The sequence below is a fragment of the Vulpes lagopus genome, chromosome 19 (genome assembly GCF_018345385.1).
Source record: "Vulpes lagopus strain Blue_001 chromosome 19, ASM1834538v1, whole genome shotgun sequence".
NCBI lineage: Eukaryota > Metazoa > Chordata > Mammalia > Carnivora > Canidae > Vulpes > Vulpes lagopus.
In genome coordinates this window covers 11,093,926-11,113,174 of record NC_054842.1, presented here as the reverse complement: position 1 = coordinate 11,113,174, position 19,249 = coordinate 11,093,926, and the positions used below count along the sequence as shown (strand labels likewise).

General features: G+C 39.8%; 1 protein-coding gene across 1 annotated transcript in view; it reads left to right on the top strand.

The window, feature by feature from the left end:
- ULK4 (unc-51 like kinase 4) overlaps positions 1 to 19,249 on the top strand; it is a 595,478-nt gene that overhangs the window by 347,626 nt on the left and 228,603 nt on the right. Inside the window, exon 32 of the mRNA XM_041734654.1 lies at positions 2,468 to 2,573. Within this exon, the coding sequence (XP_041590588.1) occupies positions 2,468 to 2,573 (106 nt within the window). The remainder of the gene's footprint in view (positions 1 to 2,467; positions 2,574 to 19,249) is intronic.

Genomic DNA, 19,249 nt, shown 5'->3' with positions numbered 1-19,249 from the left:
AATATCCTTATCTGTAGATAAAGGAGAACTGTAGCCACTTCAGTGTCTCCCTGAGGATTAAATGAGATGCATTGCTGGTTACGTGCCTGGGATACAGGCCATGGCACAGAGTGCCGATCTACAAATTGTCAGCACTGCCTTGTCGCTCGCCTTGGGCCCACATGGCTGCTTTACCCCCAAGGGCCAAGATCAGCACAGAGGCTGCTGGTGCCTAGGCCCCCTGACTCTGTGCCAAAGGTCCTGTTGCAAGTCCTCAGCCACTTCTTTCTCTGCTTGCACTGCTTTACTTGCATGCATTGAGACGCCAATGGTGTGGACTCCTTTTATTCATAAGCCATGAGGATTAAAAAAAAAAAAAAAAGACATCAGGACTTTAGCCTTCTATTACCATCTTTTTACTCTGGAACTCAGTCCTAGCTTTCTGGGCAGAAGGGCTGCCCTAGAGGAGCATCTAATGGGGAATCCAGTGTTTAATCAGGATCATCCCTCCCCTCTGACTCTGACCTAGCATCTTTGAACCAAATTTGAGTTTCCCTTTTGTCTTTACACCAGGCTTGCGGAGTGCCTGAGAACAACCATGGCCCCACATATGTACCCCCCTGTTTTCTCCCTTCCTATAATCCTTTACTCTGACTTTCAGTTACTGTGGTGTTTTCCAATGCATCATTTACCCCTGTAGGCTAATAGGGTTGTGAACAGCAAGAACAAATCTTATTAAAGTTGCTAAGAGAAATGAAATAACTCAATTTGATAGAAGTTAATGGAAGTGTGTTTAACTCATTTCTACACCTTCTCAACCACTCTTTGCATGTATTTCATTCTTCCTGGGAGAAATGATGACATGGGCCACAGTAGTAGCTATGTTAGCTCCCCCCCACCCGCCCACCGCTGAGAATTACAGCATCCTCTGGAGCAGGAGCAGGGACTCTTTCTCCCCAGCACTATGGAGGAAGCATATTTATATACAAGAGAGAAGAGTACCTAAATAGAATTCTCTACTCTTTACAAAGCCTTCACTTTATATTAAAGGCCATAGTGTATGAATGGTTTGAAAAACCAACAACAAAAAACAATAATGTTTTTGATAATGGCTAGAAAAGAAAAGAAACCATTTCTGCCAGTCTGGCTATAGGATTATTGGTCTCTTTTTTATTTCTTGCATCAAATATCTTATCCTAGAGACCATCAATGAACATAGTTCATTTTAATTATCAGAGCACACCTTGGCTTTATGCCCCTCTGCAAACTGAATTGTGGGGCTGGCAGAGGCCTTTATTTTTCAGGGATTCTGGAATCCAGGAACCTGGTTGGCCAGGGTACAGTCCTGGGTTCATAGTGTTCAGGGGTAGTGAGGATTTGGATAGTTATCTTTCGTACTAAAGAAAATGTCTATACCAACAAGTGGGGAAAACTGAAGCATTGGCTTCACAAGGAGGCAAAAATATTACCATGAACATCACAGAAAAGGTGCATTTAATTGTAAGAAATGTGTATATCGAAGGAACAATGGATTTCTCACCAATGAAACTGACCTATATTTGCTGACAGGCTAGTCTTTGAAAAAGGAACAGAAGTGTTATTTTATCGATGGGACCAAGAAAAGTGAGGAAACTCCCCCCAAAGATTTATTAGCTTCTCTTTTCTTGACTAGAATAGGTTTCCTATCTATCATTAGTTACTTTATCATGAGTAACATGTTGTGTCATCTTGTGCTTATTAATCACCCTTTCCTTCCAGCCAACTATATGAATAATTAGATGAAATTGATGGCAGACCGTTGCTTCCATATTCATCTTCTTAAACTGGTGTCAGTGGACCATTCAGACATTAACATCTACTCTTAAGTGTGTGTTTCTAGAGAAATGTAGAAATTTTTAGGCACCAGTATTTGAAAAGCAAACCCCTTGTCTAATATCAAGCAGACCTAGATGGTGAGATCAGTAACATCAAGTGACTGTCATTACTGGGAGGCACACATCTGGTGACAGAGCAGCTTCACAGCTAGATGCAAAGTTGGTGTCTCTGTAAGCTTTGGAAACCATGTGTCCATCAAGGGTCCCCTGGTCACTCTGATGCATGTCGTCACTCTGTGACCTGGTAGCTTTATTTTGTAACCTCAGTTACTTTCAGGTGTGTCTCCTAAGCTCTACCTAGTTGATTCTAGTCACTCTGACTCTTCTGTCGCCCATCTAAAGCACAGAAGGCTGTGTGGTTGTCACTTAGCTTGTAGGTAGGGACTGCATGCAGTAGTACTGGTGCTCTGAATGATTCGTGCTGCCTCCCAGCTGAATTAACTCACTGATGGGGAGTGCCTTACCGCAGGAGGATCTGCTTCATTAGAGCGCAGAATGATAATCATTTAACCTTGTGCAAAGAATGAAGGGATGGAGGTCACTTGATCATTTGTCTCTATCATGATGTAATTGCAATTCTGTATACTTATGATGAAAATTGTGATCTATTGCAGGAGCATCAGGAGAACATCCTGGGTAACACCATGCAAAGTGTGATTGCATTGCTCAACAATCTGGTTGCCTGCAAAGATTCAAATATGAAGCTGCTTTATGAACAAGGTACATGCTTCTTAGAATTCATTTTGAGTCTTGATTTTTGCCTATTTGTTATTTTCCTCATCATACATAGCAGGGACTCGGGAAGTGCTATTCAAAGTTGACAAATCAAAGTAGATATTTGAGAATCTATAAATAATATTAATGTTATCAGAAAAAATAGGAAATGTGGTGAGATTGTGGTAGTTTCTCTAAGTTCAATTATTTTCCTTTAGGGCTCAAAGTTTCCTTCCTCCTGTAGGAACTGTTATAGATGAGAAACCAAGAAGTATAAGCATGGTAGTTAGGCTTATTGCTATCAATCAGAATAAAAACATATATAGTTAGTCCAAGGCATCTTGGAAAATGAGATTGGATGAGTTGAAGATGGCATTATGTTACATCTTATGCATACCTATAACATTAAAATTAAGAACTTTTTTAAAGACTTTATTTTTTAGACCAGTTTTTTCTAATTTTTTAAAAAAGATTTTAGTTATTTATTTGTGAGAGATACAGAGAGAGAGAGGCAGAGACATAGATAGAGGGAGAAGCAGGCTCCTCACAGGGAGCCTAATGCAGGACTCGATCCCCAGACCTGGGATCACACCCTGAGCCAAAGGGAGACGATGCTCAACCACTGAGCCACCCAGGAGTCCCAGACCAATTTTAGTTTTAAAACCACATTGAGAGGGAGAGACAGATTTCCCATGTAACCCTTGCCCCCATTTATGGCCTCTCCTTTAATTGTTTTTTTATTGTCTCTATAGTTTTGTCTTTTCCAGAATGGCATAGTCAGAATCCTACAGTATGTAGCTTTTTAAGACTGGTGGCTTTCACTTAGCTATATGCATTTCTGATTCCCACATGTCTTTTCATGTCTTGTTAGCACATTTCTTTTTAGCACTGAATCATACTCTATTTGTCTGGGTATACCACAGGTTTTTGTTTCGTTTTGTTTTGTTTTTAATCCATCCCCCAGTCGAAGGACATTTTGGTTTCTCTAGACTTCATAACAAGGATGTTGTCATCTAAATTAAGTCTAGATATACATGAGACCTGTTGGGGAAATTTTTGTCAGGTGTAGCTCCTTTAATTTTGGTCCTCTCAAACTCAAAGACCTGTGAACTGAGGATGCAAGTTGTCTTCTATGCCACATTTCTAGACTACAATGAGGAGACATGGAAAGAAGGACCATCATAGGAACTCTCATTTAAATGGAAAAACCAAAAGTACGTAGCTGTCACTGATGCATGACAGTGTTCAAATTTTGGGCAGACACATTTCCTGAGTCATCTTTGTTCCACAGGGGGGAAAAAAATCCCTTGCTTTGAGAGCTCTCCCTGCAATTGCTTCTTTATGGTTCTTGCCTCTAAATTCTGGATTCTGGTTCTTTTTCTATAAGAATGGCTCATATTTGGGCAGCCTGGGTGGCTCAGTGGTTTAAGCGCCTGCCTTTGGCCCAGGACGTGATCCTGGGGTCCTAGGATCGAGTCCCACATCGGGCTCCTGGCATGGAGCCTGCTTCTCCCTCTGCCTGTGTCTCTGCCTCTCTCTCTCGCTCTATTATATATAAATAAATAAAATTAAAAAAAAAAAGATAAGCTGAGTAAGATTCTAAGCCTGATTCCTATCTGTAGATGTTTGGGGTCCTACAACCTCTTTTCATTCTAAAAGCAATTACCCCTGTTCTTTTTAGTATATATCAGTGGTGCTTCTTACAATATAAGTCTAGCAAAATCTTTGTTAGTTTCTTATAAGCATTTTTTCCAGTTTTATTGAGAAATAATTGGCATAACATCACTGTATAAGTTTAAGGCATATGGCATGCTGGTCTTTTTTTGCATATATTGAGAAATGATTACCATGATGAGTTCAGCTAACATCCATCTTCTATGGATAGGATAAAAAGAAAAGAAAGAAGAAATGCAAAATTTTTTCCTTATAACAAGAACTCTTAGCATTTACTCTTAACAATTTTCCTATATATCGTACAGCAGCGTTAGCTATAGTCATCAGGTTGTATATTACATCCCTAGTACTTACTTGTTTTTACAATGGGGGCTTGTACCTTTTGACTATCTCTTCCTATTTCTCCACCCCCCAACCTCCACCTTTAAGGAATTGTAAATAATGCTGCAATGAACATGGGGGTACAGCTATCTTTTTCATTTAGTATTTTCATTTCCTTTGGAAATATTCCCAGAAATAGAATTGCTGAATTATATGGTAGGTCCAGTTTTAATGTCTTGAGGATCCTTCATCCGATCTTCCATAGTGACTGCACCAATTTACTTTCTCACCGACAGTGTACCAGGGTCCTTTTTCTCAACCATGCCAGCATTTGTTATTCCTTGTCTTTTTTGAAGGTGGCCATTCTAATAGGCATTAAGATGGTATCTCACTGTGGTTTTAATTTTCATTTTTCTAATGAGCATCTTTTCACTTACCTTTTGACCTTTTCTGTACCTTCTTTGGAGAAATGTGTATTCAGGTCCTTTACTCATTTTTTAATTGGGTTACTTTTTTTGCTATTGAGTTGTATGATTTCTTTTTATATTTTGGATCTTATCAGCCTCTTATCAGATGTATGGTTTGAAAAAATTTTCTCTCATTTCATATGCCTTTTCACTTTCTTGATGGGTTCTTTTGCTATATAGTTTTTTAGTTTGATGTAATCCCACTTGTTTATTTTTGGTTTTGTTGCCTATGCTTTAGGTATCACATACAAAAAGTCATAACCAAGACTCATGTCAAGAAGTTTTACTCCTATATTTTCTTGTAGGATTTTCTTGACTTCAAGTCTTAAATTTAAATATCCAATCCATTTTGAATTAATTTTCATGAGTGGTGTAAAATATTGGTCCAGTTTCATTCTATCTCTCAAGTATTTTTAGCTCTCGTCAAATATTAATTGACTATATGTGCTTGGATTTATTTCTGAGCTCTTCATTCTTTTCCATTGATCTATTTGTCTGGGTTATTTTTGTTAGTATCATGGTGTTTTGATGACAACAGATTTATATTCTTGATTGAAATCAGGAACTGTGATGCCTCCTGCTTTGTTCTTCTTTCTCAGGATTTCTTTGGGTATTCAGGTTCTTTTATGGGTCCATGTAGATTTTAGGAGTGTTTTTTCTACTTCTGTAAAAAAAAATGTCATTGGTATCTTGATAGGGATTGCATTGAATATATAGATGGCTTTTGATAGTTTTGACATTTTAACACTATTAATTCTGCCAATCCATGAAGATAGGATACCTCTCCATTTCTTCCTTTCTTCTTCAACTTCTTTTATTAATATCTTGCACTTGTCAGAGTAGAGATCTTTCACTTCCTTAAATTTATTCCTAAGCGTTTTGTTGCTTTTGATGCTATTGGAATTGGGATTGACTTCTTTCTTTTTCAGAAAACTCATTGTTAATATATAGAAATGCTACTGATTTTTAAATTTTGTATCCTACAATTTTACTGAATTTACTGATTAAATCTGACAGTTTTTTGGTTAAGTCTTTAGAGTTTCCTTATATAAAATAATGTCATTTACCGATAGAGATAGTTTTAATTCTTCGTTTGCAATTCCTTTAGTATTTCTTGTAAGGCGGTTCTGACGGTAATGATCTCCTATTTTTGTTTTGTTTTTTTTTTTTTTGAGGAAAGTTTATTCTTCCTTCGTTTCTGAAAGACAGATTTGTTGGATGTAGAATTCTTGATTGACAGCTATTCTCTTTGAATATTTTAAATATGCTATCCCATTCTCTCCTTGCTTAAATGTTTCTGCTTGTAAATTTGTCAGTACTCTTGTGGGGGTGCCCTTGTATGTAACTTCCTTCTTTTCTCTTACTGTTCTTTAATTATTTCTTTGTGTTTGACTTTTGACTATTAGACTGTGTCTCTGTAATTGTTCAAGTTCAAATGATTTGGTGTCCTATGGGTCTTATGCATGTAGATATCCATTTCTCTCCCCGTTTTTCTGGACATTTTCAGCTATTGTTGCTTTAAATATACTTCCCATTCCTTTCTCTTCTTATTCTGGAACCTCCATAATGTGAATATTGTTTCTTTTCATAGTGTCCCCATATTTCGTGTAGACTTTTTCACTCTTCTGTCTCTTTTTCTTTTTGCTTCTGTGACTGTGTAATTACCTTGTCCTACACTCCATGTCACTGGTTCATTCTTCTGTATTGCTGGGTCTACTTTGGAAACTATTGAATTCATCAGTGTGGTTATTGTATATTTCAACTCTAGTACTTCTGTTTTATTGGTTTTTGATGGCTGCTATTTCCTTGTTCAACTTCTTGTTTTGTTCATACTTTGTTTTCCTGATTCATTTACATGTCTGTGTTTCTTGTAGTTCACTAAGCTTCCTTAAAAGGATTATTCTGAATTCTTTACCAGTATGTAGATCTCCATTTTGGTAGGGTGGGGGTTGGGGCAGTGGTTGGAACTTTATTAGTTTACTTTGGTTGTGTGCTATTTACCTGACTTTTCATGATTCTGATTTTTTTGGTTGATATCCACACATTTGAGTAATTAAGACCCTCAAGTTTACAGCTTTGCTTTGGCAGAGATGATTCTTCACCAGTTAGCTCAGTTTGGCTTTCTGAGTGTGTCTGCTGGGTTTCTGAGTGTGTCTATCTTGAGCAGGTAGAATGGGCTATTTTGGTCTATTTTGTGGTAAGGCAGCTATTTGTCCCCTGAGGACAGTGATGGAGATGTGCTTGAATAGTTGGATAGGACTGCTGGCTCCGTTCCCTACCTGAGTTGAGGCAGTGGGATGGGCTCCATGGTTGCTTGGGTTCTCTGATTAGGTTTACTAGATGGTTAAGACTGGGTTACTTTATTCAGTAGTAGATTGGAGCTATGAATTAGTTTCCCTGTCGTGGGAGGGCAGCAGGATGGCACAGAGCATCTGTCTAACTCATTTGGGAATGTGAATTAGGTCACAGTGTATACTGAACTCCGTGGTCACATGAGGCTTCCAGTTTGGCTTACAGATGGGAGAAACTATAACCTGTGCTCTTTGTTGTATATTGGGTTATTGAATGGGCCATATAATTTCCTGCATGCTCTGGTTAGGTTCCCTGGTCAGATTGGCTGAAGACTATATTCAGCAATCAGCAGGGCTCTGAATTAGATTTCTTGGGTGGGCACAGTAGGAGAAGCAGCTCTAAAGCTGGTAAAGCTTTTTGTTGTCTTAAGTGAAGCCAACTTACAGTCTGACTTCTCTGACTGAACAGAGCCACTGGATTTGCTCTGCAAACTTTTGGCTCTGCTTGCCCATCTCTTGGCTCAAGTGCGGTCAGGTTGCACAGCTTCTGGGATTTGTCACTAGCTCTTCTGGTCAGATGGGGCCAGATGATACTCTCACGGTGGGTGGAGCTGTGTTGCCACTCCCATGCCTGAATCCCCCTGTTGTGTGTAGTACAGGGATGCTCCATACCCAGTTCTGGCTTTCCTCTGGGGGTGATCAGCTCTTCCTGCTCACCTGCCTATTGGCTCAGGTGCTACTGGGCCACACTGCTTCCAGTTTTCCCCAAGCCCTTCTGGTCAGATTATGCTGGAATTCACTCTGCATAGCAGCCCAGGCAGTGATTCAGCTTCTTGCTTGGGTGTGGCAAACTGGGCACTAGGGAGGCAAAACTGGTTCAAAGATCCAAATCAGATAGATCTGCACCCTGCACTGAGTCCTCTTGTCACAGTGTACCCCCAACGTGAATCTACAGATGAGAAAGCTATTCATTGAGATTATGACTTGGGCTCCCCAGGTACAAATTCAGTCTGCCAAGATCCCTGTGCTGGATGTCATTAGCCCCTCCCCACTTCACTGTTAGACATCCAGCCTTTGAGCCCCACAGATTCCCCTTGTGATCCTTGTGGTGCAAGATGAGACTTGAGGTTCCTGCATAGCCACCCACAATGTTGGGGGGTTGCTGGCCATCCCTGTGGGTTCCTTTTTCCCTGCTGGAGGAATTGATGGCTCAGAGGGACTTTCCTTATGGTGCTGACTGGTGACCTGGGGGAGGGACAATGTGGCCAACACATAGCTGCTTCTCTTATCCTTCTAATGTGGTCTGTCTCAGTGTCTTCCATACAGGGGTATGCTTCAGCATCACCTCTGTGTTCTAGAATTCTCTCAATGGTGTCTGGTTCCTGAGTAGCTGTGACTTGTTTTGAGAGGAGCAAAGTCAGGACCAATCTGTATCACCACCTTGGTGATATCACTTGGTTTCCTGTAAATCTTACTGGCATTTATTCCGTTAAACAAAAAGCCCACCCAGGGGGTACCTGGGTGGCTCAGTGGTTGAACATCTGCCTTTGGCTCAGGTCAGGATCCCGGGGTCCTGGAATCGAGTCCTGCATCAGGCTCACTGCAGGAAGCCTGCTTCTCCCTCTGACAATGTCTCTGCCTCTCTCTGTATGTCTCTCATGAATAAATAAATAAAATGTTTAAAAAAAAACCCACCCATGAACCCCTTCAAAGCATTCTAACTTGGACTGAGCATTAGGATACTATGAAGTAGTGCTTGTAGGATTCTTAGTAGCCCTATTGGCTGGCCGAGAGAGTGGGTAAGGAGTCAAGACATCTGAAATTGAGATTAGAGAGGTTGCAGCTACGGGTTCGTGAATGCATGGAAATACATGGCTGAGGTGGGATGAAGGACAAAATGCTAGAGGACAGGAACTTAGGGAAATGAGAGATCAGGCATAGAAGGATTGTTTATGAGGTGACCCCGATGGCTACAGAGATTTTGTGTTTAATGGGCTGTTAGAGCCAGAGCACCTGAAGAAGCACAGACAGATTTACCAGGAAGCTAATGAAGCTTATGTGTCAAGGGCCCTCTTTCATAGAGGGGAAATTTTACATTTATATATATTTTTTTCCTTCTTGTAGTCTGTCCTCACCCCCAACCATATAAGCTTCAGTTCTCATGGTATCTGGCCCCATTCCAGGATTTGTGGAGTGAACTGAAATCACAAAAATAATTATGGCAAGAGTAGCGTTAGCTAATGGTAATAATATTAGTAATGTTTGTGTTAATATTGTGCTCAGGGAATAAGTGGAAGTGATTTAGTGGTCTGAGGGTGTTGGGAGAGAGGAAGCAGGTGGTAGAGACTGTTGATCTGAAATTTAGTGGACTATAGCCTGCTGGCTGGCAGTTTGCTTTTACAAATAAAGTTTTGTTGGAACATAGACATGTCCATTCATTTACATGCATCTTTGGCTGGTTTTGTTGTATAATGACAGTGTCCATAGTTGAGATACAGACTGCGTGACCCCTAAAGGCTGAAATATTTACCATACTGCCATTTAAGAAAAATGTTTGCCAATCTTTGGTCTAGAAGCAGCAGCATGTAATAAGGTGACACCACCCAGATAGAAAGGGGTGGACAATTTGAGAGATTTTGCTGATGACTCTGTGTTCCAAAGGTCACTGTGGAAGGGGTTTGGGGGTTGAGAATGGTAGGCTGTTGCCTTTGAAAGATGATGTGCCAAATTGTCTTTCTGTCTTCATGACAGGAGATTGTGGATGAATGATTTGGGATCATAAGCTGTTTGTGGCAGCTGAAGTAGAAATAGATAGTGGGCCTGGTGAGTCCACACAGTCGTAAGTCTGAGGAGAGGTGTCAGGCAGCAAAGATGGCAAGATGAGGAAGGGTAGTGGAATTCCCAGAGTACAGACTTTGGGAACTCCTTGCCGGCCCCTACTAGCAGAGGATAGAAAGGAGGGGTAGGAAGGAGCTCCTGTGGCCTGTAGAATAGTCTGCTTCCAGTCTCTGGAGAGGAGCACCAGGTCTGATTTTCTATCATTGCTCTGCTGCTTTCCAAACTCCTTGGCTACTCAATGTGTGGGTTAATTTTTCCAGGGCTGGGTGAAGACCCGATGCATGTTTGCAAACCCAGAGTGTATTAAGATTCACTGGAGTGTGGCCACATGAAGAGTCATTGGCAACCTGCCACCATACAGCTTTGTTTTTTGTTTTTTTGTTTTTTTTTTTATTTTTATTTTTATTTTTATTTTTTTAATTTTAATTTTTATTTTTATTTATTTTTTTTTCACCATACAGCTTTGAATGTACGTGGTTGCTTTGAATTTAGTGTTGGTAATCTTTATTTCAGATCAGTTCTGGCTCAGTTACTGGTTTACATATTTATTACAATTCACACAGAATTAAATTCCCTCTTCCAAACAGAGATGTTTCCAACATTGATCCTTAAAAATCATCTCCGTATAAGGTAGAAGAAGAAATAATTATTCTTGCTTTCAAGTGCCTCATATTAGCACTGTATTAGGCCAGTGTCAGCTGAGTTTCATCCTCAGACTGTGCACTTACAACGGTAAGAGTGCTGTGTGGGGCATGCTCCGGCTATGCTCTCTTATATCCGTGTTCTGATGGTACAGAGCATGTGGAACAAAATGGGCATCCACGGTTCTGAGTTGAAAAATGACAAGAGTCCTCCTCCAAAGGGGAAGAACTTTTTAGAAGAACTTAACCAATTAGTTTTACTTATATATTCCTTTTTATGTCCATATAAAGGTAATCTGTGAGAAACTCCACATCAGAAGTCTCAGAGCACTTACACTGAGTGTAGGATGGGGTTCTAAGTGATAAAGTGTGTGCCATGATGCAGTTGGCAGCATTTTTTTTTCTTAGTGGTATATAATAAAAGGCTGTTTCTTCTGATCAGTGCCATCTTAGATTCAAATAAGTATGTAGCGGTACAGTGTCTGCTACTTGGTAGCCATGCCACAAAGCACACAAACTCTGGTAAGTAGAGTCACTACATATCACCAGCATGCAACTGCATTGTGTAATTCAGGGTTTTTTTGCTTAAACATTTTCATTTGTAAATGAACCATTTAGGGGAGAGAATTATAAAATAAAGTAAGACCTTTTGTTTACATTTGAAAAATATCAGAGTTATTAACATTTTAAAACTGGCTGCTAGCTTATCCCTGTGCAGTGACCTTTCAATAATGGATATTAATTCCAGCTCAGTTTTACCAGCAGAGCTGTCAGAAAGATGTATTTACGTGACAGACTGCAGCAGCCAAAAAACTGTAGCACCTTGAAAGAAGCATTTAAAGAAATTATGTTTGTCTCCATTGGTTTATGGTGTGTCAGAAATCAAAATATTCATTTCTTACTAGGTTTATTATAAGACTCCCTGGATTGGTGTTTACTTAAGAAACCAGAAAATCACTGAGAGTTGTTTGGGCTTTGAAGGTGTACTTGATAGCTGTCTTATATTCTTCTACTTTTATGACTAAGATTTAAAATAATGTACAGTAGAGGTTGGCAAACATTTCCTATAGGCCCCATAGTCTTTGTCATTACTACTCAATACTGTTAATATAGCAGGAAATCAGCCTTTGAAATCCATAAATGAGTGGACACGACCTAGTTTCGATAAAATTTTATTTCCAAAATTAGGTGGCCATCCCACTGACCATGGTTTGCCAACCTCTGTTATACAATGACTAACCCAAAGTTTCTCACAACTACTCTTAAATCTTTATAAGTCAACATCTATAAAATTTAGTTATTAAGAAATAACAACAAAAAAGAAATAACAGAAAATTGGATATAAACTAATATGTTAAGGAAGAGCCTGCTGCCCTTATAATAATATGAAGGTATATGAGGAAAAGTAGACATCTGTCCTAAGGGTTTAATCTAAAAATGATAATTAATAAATTTTATAGTCAGCCTTTGCTAGATAATAAACCACCCCAGAACTAAGTCACTTATAATAAGTCATTTATTTTCTCCCCACCCCGTGGGTTGGCAGCCTGGGCTGGGCTCAATTGTATGCCTGGATCCTCGAGGAGGGCTCCCTCAGGCTTCCTAACATGGCAGCCACATTCAGGAAGAGCCTGCATGGAAGCTGCAAAGCCCCTCAGAGATCTCATGCCCCCGTCCATCACATGCTATAGGTTGAGGGAAATCACTAAGTCAGGCTGGTTTAGAAGGGAGGTTCCAGGGGCTGCAAAGAACATAGGGCCATCTCAAATGTATTTCAGTTACCTAGACATTTAGAACCATAACTTCATACAGCACCACACCAGTGTACTAGGGGTTGGCAGACTATTCTAGAAAAGAGCTGGATGGTATCTATTTTGGCTTTGTGGCCACAGCCTCTGTGGCAGCTACTCACTTCCCCTCTTAGAGCTCCAAAACAACCATAAACAGTGCATAAAGAAATGAATAGGGTGTTTCAATAAAAATTTATTTACAAAAGCAGATAATTTGATACTCCCTCCCTATCTAGTTCTTTCAGTTTTTCAACAGATACGTGCATGCCAGGGATTGTTCTAGTGCAAGGAACACAGCAATGAATAAAACTGATAAATATCTCTGCCTTCCTGAAACTCATGTTCCAGTCTAGAAGATAAACAGCAAATAAATGAAGAAGAGGTTTATGTTAGATAACATTAGATGTTACATGGTGAGGAGTACTGTGGGAAAAATAAAAGGAGGAAAGGGATAGGAAATGCCTGGATCAGTGTGGGATAGAAACTCTACTTTGGGTAGCCAAAGATGACCTTGCTTTGAAGATGATAAAGTAAAAACGTGAAAGAAGTGAAGAAGCGAGTCCTGCAGGTGACTGGGTGTTGGTGGGCAACTGAACAAGCAAGTACAGAACCAAAGCGGGTATGTGGTTGGCCTGTCAGAGGAATGGCAGGGAGGTGGACGTGGCTGCAGTACAGGGAACACTAGCAAAGAGTAGCAGGAAAAGTCAGCAGAACTGGTTGGTCCGTTCGGGTTGCATAGGGCCGTTATTTTTGTCTAAAGCCATTGAAAGCTTTAAAATCAATTGGAAACTTGTGACTAGACTGATGTTCGTGTTGTATGGTTGTTTTTTTTTTTTTTTAAGATTATTTATTTCAGAGAAAGAGGGAGAGTGCATGAGCAAGCAAGCATGGGAATATAGGGGGTGGGGAAGGAGCAGAGGGAGAAGCAGACTCCCACTGAGCAGGGAACCTGATGGGGTTCTGGGATCATGACCTGAGCCAAAGTCAGAGGCTTCACCCACTGAACCATCCAGGCACCCCTGCAGTTCAGTTTTAATGGAGAATTAGGTAATTGGTTGGTAGACTACCTACCTACCTGCTTCCCTCAGCTAACTTGTAAAGATCAGCCCAGTGTTTTAGGTGAGGCTGATGATGATCCAGTTTAGAAAAAATCCTGCAGTGACTTAGCTCCTACCTGGGGCTGGAATCTCTTATTGCCTGTCACCTTGAGAGATTACTGTGTGAATGGCTCTGGCATTAGAGAGCCTTTTTTTTGCACAAAGCAGCACACTCCACCTTTGAAAAATTCTAATTGTTAGGAAGATTTTCTTTATATTGAGCTGAAACTGGCTTCTCTGTAATTTCTACCCTAGTTGATTCTAGTTTCCCCCTTCAGAGCTACTTAGACAACATTGATTATTTCAGTTCCCTGCAGGGAGAATACCATACTTGGCCAAATTAAGTGTGCAGGTAGAGTTTAGATGATGGTGATATCACAATTTGTTTTATAATATCTCACTGTTTAAGATGCCAAAAATACATTACTGATTTTTTTTCACAGCTGTTGAGACCTATTTATTTCTTTACTACCCTATGTAGCTATTTATAGTAGCCCTTCTTAACATATCTCTCAAAATGCATGGTGTTCCTTGATTTTGACATTCATTTTACTTCATCTGTTATTGAGAATTTATTCAGTTATACCAGTTTATTTTAGATGGTGTTTATTTTCAGGTTCTACTGGCTGTTGTCAGATTACAAACCACCCCATAAATCAGCGAATTAAAACAAAAATCCTGTTATTTTGACTCTTGTGTCCATAGGTTGGCTGGAGCTCACTCTAGGCTAAGCTGTGCCTTAACATGAACAGATTGCCTAAGTAGCATCAACTCTAATGGACCTGATGATACTGGGGTCTTCTACAGTTCTGGTTAGTTCTGGATGCAGTCCAGCTGGTCCCTCAATGCATTAATGGCCATGCTAGTATTTCAGGAAACAAAGGGCCCAGTGTGACTCCCTGACTGCCGAGGCCTAATTTTCTTAGTGGCCCAAGCATTCCACCTCAGTTTTCTGAACCCCCAGCTTTCTAAATGCCCTGTTGTACCTAACAGCAGTTTCTGTGCCCTTATGCTTAGGGATTCCATGATGTGGGAGGAAAGACTTAGATTTTAAGGATTGATGTGTTAAAGTTTCTCAAGATGATTCTAAAAAATACTTACTCTAATGTACTTAGTGAAATTTTAGTTGTTTATAGTTTTAAAAATTGAAATCAAATTCATATACCACAAAGTTCAACATATTAAGATTCCTATTTCAGTGGTTTTAGTATGGTCACAAGTTTATACAACTATATCCACTGTCTAATTCTAGAACGTTGTCATGACTTCAAAAAAACCCCAAAACAAACTCCATGTTCCCCTTCCAGTTATTCCCATTTACTTCTTCTCCAGTCCCCAGAAACCACTGATCTATTTTCTATCTCTATGAATTTACTTATCCGGACATTTCTATAAATGGAATCCTATATATGTGGTCTTTGTGTTTGACGTCTTTCACTTAATATGTAAATGTTAATGTTTAAAAAAAAGCACAAATAATCTAGTTTAAAGTATTGTTACCCAAAAACGTGTATATGTTTAACACTTACTATTATCAGTGAGAGTGACAGAACGTGAGAGACTCCTAACTCTGGGAAACAAACAAGGGGTGGTGGAAAGGGAGGTGGGTGGGGGGTTGGGGTGACTGGGCGATGGGCACTGAGGGGGGCACTTGACAGGATGGATGAGCACTGGGTGTTATGCTATATGTTGGCAAATCGAACTCCAGTAAAAAATATATAAAAATAAATAAATAAATAAATAAATAACACTTTCATTACATATTTGAATTTTTCTAACTTCTTACTATCTTGATATCACTAAACCTTTTGCATTAACAGATTGCCCCTATTTGCCTCAAAGAGTTTTTAAACATATCTACATAAATCTAAAGTAAATGCCTATATGAAGAATACATTTAATTCAGTAGCTTTTCTCTGTTAGAAATTATCCTCATCTTAAATGTGCAAGATGGTATTGTAGCAGTGTAAAGAGTGCTTTCAAAAAAAGTTGAAGTTTAACTGGACATAGAATGGGCATTGCTCAAATTGACATGAAATTATTCATTATGATAATGGTACCAAACTTACGTGAGCTATAAGGTGGATGCTAAAGGGGCTTTTCTTTTTTCAAAAATGCTTTGACAACCCTTTTCTGTTAAGCTAATAATTGGATAAAGGTAGACTTGTAATAAAACTTGGAGACAACAAAGATCCCAGCTTAAATCTTAGGATATATCTTTTTCTTGGACTAGAACACACTGCAGCCTCAGTTTTCAAAGATGTGTGTGGGGATGAGATAAAAGTAAGTATCTGGAGGGGTGCATGGGTGGCTTAGTCTCTGACTCTTGATTTCAGCACAGGCCATGGTTTTCAGGGTCATGGGATCAAGCCCCGAGTCAGGCTCTGTGTTCAGTCTGGAGTCTGCTTGTCCTCCCTCTGCTCCTCTCCCCACTTGCTCTTATGCCCATTCTCTCTCTAAAATAAATAAAACCTTATAAAAGGAAAAAAAAACACTAAGTATCTGGGAAATCTTTAACTGAGCTTGATCTGTATCGGACAGTATTTTCCTTTAGTGGAATTCTGAGGTAAGTCACAAGGTTCTCTTTCAGCTTATATTGTGACAAAGTTTATCTTTTCTTGCCTTGCCACTCATACTAACCAATAGCTTACTGTACTTAATGAATCAGAGGAAAATCCAGTATTCTCCCCTTTACCCCATTTCCTTGGTTGCCTACTTGTAAAGTGGCAGTCATACTTATCTAGGCATTCTGCAGGTGAATGAATTATAAGAGACTTTTGAAACCCCTCGGGAGAGATGCCTTAGTTAACAAAATACTCCCTGGCCAGAAAGCTATAAAATGAAATTCTTATATATAAATACAGCCAGTAGAACCTGTATCTGTAAATTTCCAATGATAAATTCATGTATGCAGTTAGATTGAGGTTCTAACAGAAAACAATAAAAAACATTGACCTGTGGAAGGCAGGATTTTGGAGAGTGGTTTCAGGACATAGGAGTTATTAGGCAAACTCAAGCTTGGACTGTCAAGTCTTTGCTTCTTGAGGGCATGTTTGCCTATGAGCTGTGGCCAGTCCCCTGTCTTACCATGTTATTTATATGTCCAACTCTCAGAGGGAGTACATTATTTGAGCTTTTCTTCCATGAAATGAAAAATCTAGAGATCTGAAATTCCATCATCCTATTCTGTCCTCACAGTGGGGCCATGAAATTGGTTTTCTCGTTGATAAAGTAGAGCTTAAATCTTCTTTGCAGGGTTGGGAAGATTTAAATGAGATCATGTATGTAAAGCACTTGACAAATAATAGAGTTCCAACAAATAATAGCTATTATTATTACTACTATTTTAGTGCTGTGCTTGGTAAAAAACTACTTGCTAGATGAATTGCAGATTCGATTTTTTTTTTTTAAGGAACTTCTGAATGTTTCTGGATAATGTAACAGGGGAAAAAAAAAAACACTTAATTTTGTTTCTACATCCCCGAGTCCACATAAAACAGAAGCCCAACTGCATCTTCAGTGGGAAAGAAAAAAACCCTGCAAAACTTCCAGCCAAAACCTTTGAGGCATACCTGCCAAATAACATGAATTCTGTACAAAAATGAGCAGTATACACCTCATTTAGACTTTAAACAAGGTGTATATTTTCCTCAAATATGTGCCACAGCCCTGAATGACACATCTAATGAGTCTGTGACTGGCGTGACAAGATACAAGTCAGCCAGGTGGTGATGTCCCTAAAAAGATAACTGTTCCAAACCACAGAGGCATTAGGGCACCCAGGGGGAAGTGGAGGGCTGCAGGGGAGACCACACTCATGTACCATTTCTGTCATCTCTGAACTTGCCTTCCAGCTGAAGGCAGCGACCTCAAAAAATGTGGCAAGGTGGGATATTGGCAAGAGCTTTGTCCAGATTGACTTAGCCATGGCCACACTGGTCTCTTGAATGTTGAAGAGATGTACATGGAGGCTACAGACTGATTCCACTCATGCTGACCACCACACTGGCCATGGCCCTGTCCCTGTCCATATTTCTTCAGCAGGTACCTGTTATTTTTCAAAGCTGAGTAACCTTCAGGAAGGAACCATTCATAAAACCTGGAGGAAGGGAACTTATGTGAAAGGTAAAGAAAGGACACACATTTTCTAAGTCTGAGGGATGTAATAGACTCACTCTAGAAGAAGGACCTCAAGGAGAGATGCAGGAGCTCAGGGGGAGACATGGAACAGAGAAAGAGATGAACAGCAAACTGGGAGAGCTTGGGAAGGAATGGAAGAAGGGAACTTTAGCCTGTGACACTGGAAATGACCTGTCAACAGACATGAAAGCCACACCAGGAGCTGCAAAAAACCGAGTCAACACAACGGAAAGTATCAGGTAGCAGGAAGTCTTCATAAGGACACAAAAGAAACCGGTGATTTAAAAATACAAGTAGAGGAAGTGGTCAATATCATGGGCAAAGGAGATAGAACATAATAAGGATGATTGGTGCTCTAAAAAAAGAGAGAGAGAGAGAGAGAGAGAGAGAGACCTGGGCAAATTGAACAGATAAATACTTTAAAACCATAGAAAATGCTTCATAAATAAGTAAGTGTGCAGATTTAAAAGGCATGTCATATCTTAGAAAAAATGATGCAGAGTGACCTATTCTGGTTGGTAGGATTAGCCATCAAGAACAAAGAAAAGATTATTTGCGTCTTTTTTATATGACCATCCTAATGGTGTGAAGTGATAGCTCACATGATTTTTGACATGCATATCCCTCATGGCTAATGATGTTGAGCATTCTTTCTTGGGCTTAGTGACTGTTCTTTGGTACAATGTCTATTCAGGTTGTCTATTTTGAAATTCAGGAATTCTTTTGCTCTGAATTTTAAAATTTCATGTGCCCCTGAGGGCCTCGGTCGGTTAACCGTCCACCTTTGGCTCAGGTCATGGTCCCTGGGTCCCGGGATGGAGTCCCACATCTGGCTTACTGCAGTGGGGAGCATGCATTTCCCTCTTCCTCTGTCCCTGTGCTCCCTGCTCATGTGTGTGTTTTCTTGTTCTCGATCTCTCTCTGTCTCAAATACATAAAATCTTAAAAAAAATTTTTTTTTTTAATTTCAAATGTTTTAATTGTGTTCCTGACTCGTAAGGATATCAGGTCTGTTTTTCATATAGCAACAGGCAGAATGATCATTTCAAGGGCAGATCTTATATTGCTCCCTACATTAACTTTATGCTGTTTGTAGGAACAAGAATGGAATCATTAACATAGCATAGAGCTCCTGTTCCATCTACTTCATCTCCAGCCACTTTTCCATCTGCTGCCTGTGTTTTGGCCTCCTTCACCCTATCTCAATTTCTGTTGTGTACCATGCTTCTTTCTACCCCACACCTTCCACCTTCCCATGTGCCATTCCTCATCCTTCTTCCCTCCTTATGGCCTTCAGAGCTCTGTTCAAATACCATTTTCTCAAAGAATCCTTCCCTGATATTCCCTCAGGGAGACTGTTGTGCTTTCTACAGCTTTAATTAAACTAGGAAGTAGCAGTTAATTACTTAATGTCCCTGTCATC